Below are 3,009 nucleotides of genomic sequence, written 5' to 3'. Positions count from 1 at the left end.
ACCTAGGTTTCTTGCAGGGGTGGTTCTGGGGGGTTTGTGAGGGGTTGTTTTGAGGTGAAGGAAGATGTATCGTATCTTTCGTACGGATGAGAAGGTTGCCAAGGTTGGGGGGTTGTCGGAGAGCGATTAAAGGGGGCTGAGGGAAGCACTTCATCATCTTGTCAGATTTTTCTAAAATGTCTTTGTTCTGGTTGTGTATGTTGTGGACATTGGGCAGCTTTTGGTGGTGAGTGGTGACAAAGAATGGCCTTTTCTGATGAGGTTTGTGGAGTTTGTAGCTAAGCAGATCCTTGTGCCTGAGTTTGCACACTTTGTTTATGATGGGGGTTATAAAACTGTTTTGGTATCCACTGCGCAGAAGGTTTTCCCTGAAATCTGTAATTCTAGCATTAAACCATTCATCCCTGGAACAGATGCGTCGGAGTCGGAGCGCACCACTGTAAACAACCGAACGGAAAATATGTTTGGGGTGGTTGGAAGAAGGGGGGAGGTAGCGCTTAGAGTCGGTTGGTTTGAGGTGGAGGTCTGTCTCAATGTTGTTATTGAGAAGGTGGATGGAGAGGTCGAGGAAAGCTGTAGACTTTCCGGGGTTGGAGTGTGTGAATTTGATGGTGTCATGGACGCTGTTGATGTCCGAAAGAAATTGATGCGTCTGTTGAGAATTACCATCATGTAGGGCGATAATGTCGTCCATGTATCTCATGACCAAAAAGGGTTGGTTGGGAAGGGGGGCGATGTTTTTACGCCAAAATTCTGCCATAAAAATGTTGGCATAGGAAGGAGCTACAGGTGTTCCCATGGCTGTTCCTGTGAGTTGAAGAAAATGTTGGTCGTTGAAGGAGAAGTTGTTTAGTGTAAGGACTAGTTCCAGGAGTTGACAAATTTCTCTAATTTGACATGGGGTGTATGTGGTGAGGCTAGCGAGAGCAAAGCGGCAGGCTTCGACTCCTTCTTTGTGTGGGATGTTATTGTACATGTCTACTACGTCTATGGCCAAAATGTTGGTGTTGTCTGTAATTTGCCTTTTTTCATTCAGTGTTTTAATTTTTTGAAGGACATGTAAGTTGTCCTTGACCCAATGGTTGCCGCAGAAGTCGGGGACGAGGGGTTTAAAGATGCTGTCTAGCCAGTAGGAGGCTCTAGTGGTAGGGCCTCTGATTTGTGAAATGATGCCCCTAAAAGGAGGAAGTATTGAGCCTTGTTTGTTTGGTTTGTGGATCTTAGGGAGGCCATAAAAGTGGGGGCAGGATACCTCACCGTGGAGAATACTCTTGTGGATTTCGGGGGATATCACTTTAAATTGTTCCAGTGTACGGATTTGTTTGTGAATAGCCTTAAGGTGAGAGGAAGTTGGGTCTGAAGTGAGTGGTTTGTATAGGGTGGGATTGTTAAGCATGATGTTTAATGCGTGTTTGTAGTCACTGGTGTTCATGACCACAAGGGAACCACCTTTGTCAGCCTCACGGATAGTGAGATCATTATCGTGCATAAGGTCATGGAGAGCTTTTCTTTCTGCTCCATTGAGGTTGTCTTTAGATTTAAAGTGAAATTGGTTTCCGTCTATCATTTTGCTATTGAGTGCCGACTTCTCGATGTTGTCACAATAGAGGTCGAGGGCAGCATTACGGCCGGAAGGGGGGGTCCAGTTACTTTTGACATAGAGTTTGGGGGGAATATCAGAGCGGGGAAGAGAGTCCACTTCAGCGAAGTATTCTAAGAGTCTACAGCGGCGGGTATATTCTTTGGTGTCCTTGATGAACTGGAAAAGATTGAAGTTTTTTTGAGTGGGACAGAAGCCGCTGCCCTTAGATAGGACACTAATATGGGCAGAGGTGAGGGGGAGAGAGGAAAGATTGACGACGTTGTCTGTAGTTGTAGGCTGAGGTAAAGGGGACGGGGCTGGAGTGGGTAGGTCATCATCATCATCATCATCATCATCATCATCATCATCATCATCATCATCATCATCATCATCATCATCATCATCATCATCATCATCATCATCATCATCATCATCATCATCATCATCTGCAGCATCTGCAGCAGTAGTAGCGACAATAGCAACAACAACAAGGCATGGAAGACCTAAAAGGGATTCCAATACATATTGTAGAAATGACGACAATGATATGAGAATAGCAAGGATGCCACTAATAATGAACAACAACAACAACAACAACAACAACAACAACAACAACAACAACAACAACAACAACAACAACAACAACAACAACAACAACAACAACAACAACAACGAGAACAACAACAACAACAATAATAATAATAATGATAATAATAATAATAATAATAATAATAATAATAATAATAATAATAATAATAATAATAATAATAATAAAAAAATAATAATGATAATAATAATAATAATAATAATAATAATAATAATAATAATAATATAATAATAATAATAATACATTTATAATAATGACGACGACGACGATGATATCTTCATCGTCATCATCATCATCATCATCACAAAACGTCATTATATTATAACGATTCTCCACCCCCTCTTTTTTTTCATTTGAGGCCCTTACGAATGAGTTGATGTTCAATGCGTTGTGAGTTCCCATGTGTTCAGGCTATTTTTGAATCTTGTATGTCAGCGTCTTCGGCTTTTCGTCTCTTCGATTTTTCCTGTCATACTTAACTGAACCCTCTTTTTCTGTATTATACATACATACCCCTTGAATTCAATCGGTTGTCTCCATATAATTGTCCAAATGAGGGCTCTGTCTTTCTCTGTCCCTCCCTCCCTTCCTCCCTCCGTCCGTCCGTCAGTCTGTGAGTCAGTCTGTCTGTCTGTCTTTACCTCATCTCTCTCATATTATTATGTACTCACACACATTCTGTCACACAAACAAACACTCTGTCACACACACACACACACACACACACACACACACACACACACACACACACACACACACACACACACACACATACACTCACACACACACACTGAAGGCACACACACACACACACATACAC

The 3,009-nt window shown here is 41.9% G+C and overlaps 1 protein-coding gene across 1 annotated transcript; it reads right to left on the bottom strand.

The window, feature by feature from the left end:
• Window positions 1-109: 109 nt before the first annotated feature.
• LOC106012483 lies at window positions 110-1,907 on the bottom strand (the record flags this gene model as incomplete). Its single annotated transcript, XM_013085560.1, is given in 1 exon segment — window positions 110-1,907. A coding segment is annotated over 1 exon segment (1,458 nt), but the record flags the coding sequence as incomplete, so codon positions are not given.
• Between the last annotated feature and the right edge of the window lie 1,102 nt (window positions 1,908-3,009).

The sequence above is a fragment of the Aplysia californica genome, unplaced genomic scaffold (assembly GCF_000002075.1).
Source record: "Aplysia californica isolate F4 #8 unplaced genomic scaffold, AplCal3.0 scaffold00387, whole genome shotgun sequence".
Lineage (NCBI taxonomy): Eukaryota > Metazoa > Mollusca > Gastropoda > Aplysiida > Aplysiidae > Aplysia > Aplysia californica.
Note: the sequence above shows the minus strand (reverse complement) of the source record. Positions and strands in the feature narration are given on the sequence as shown.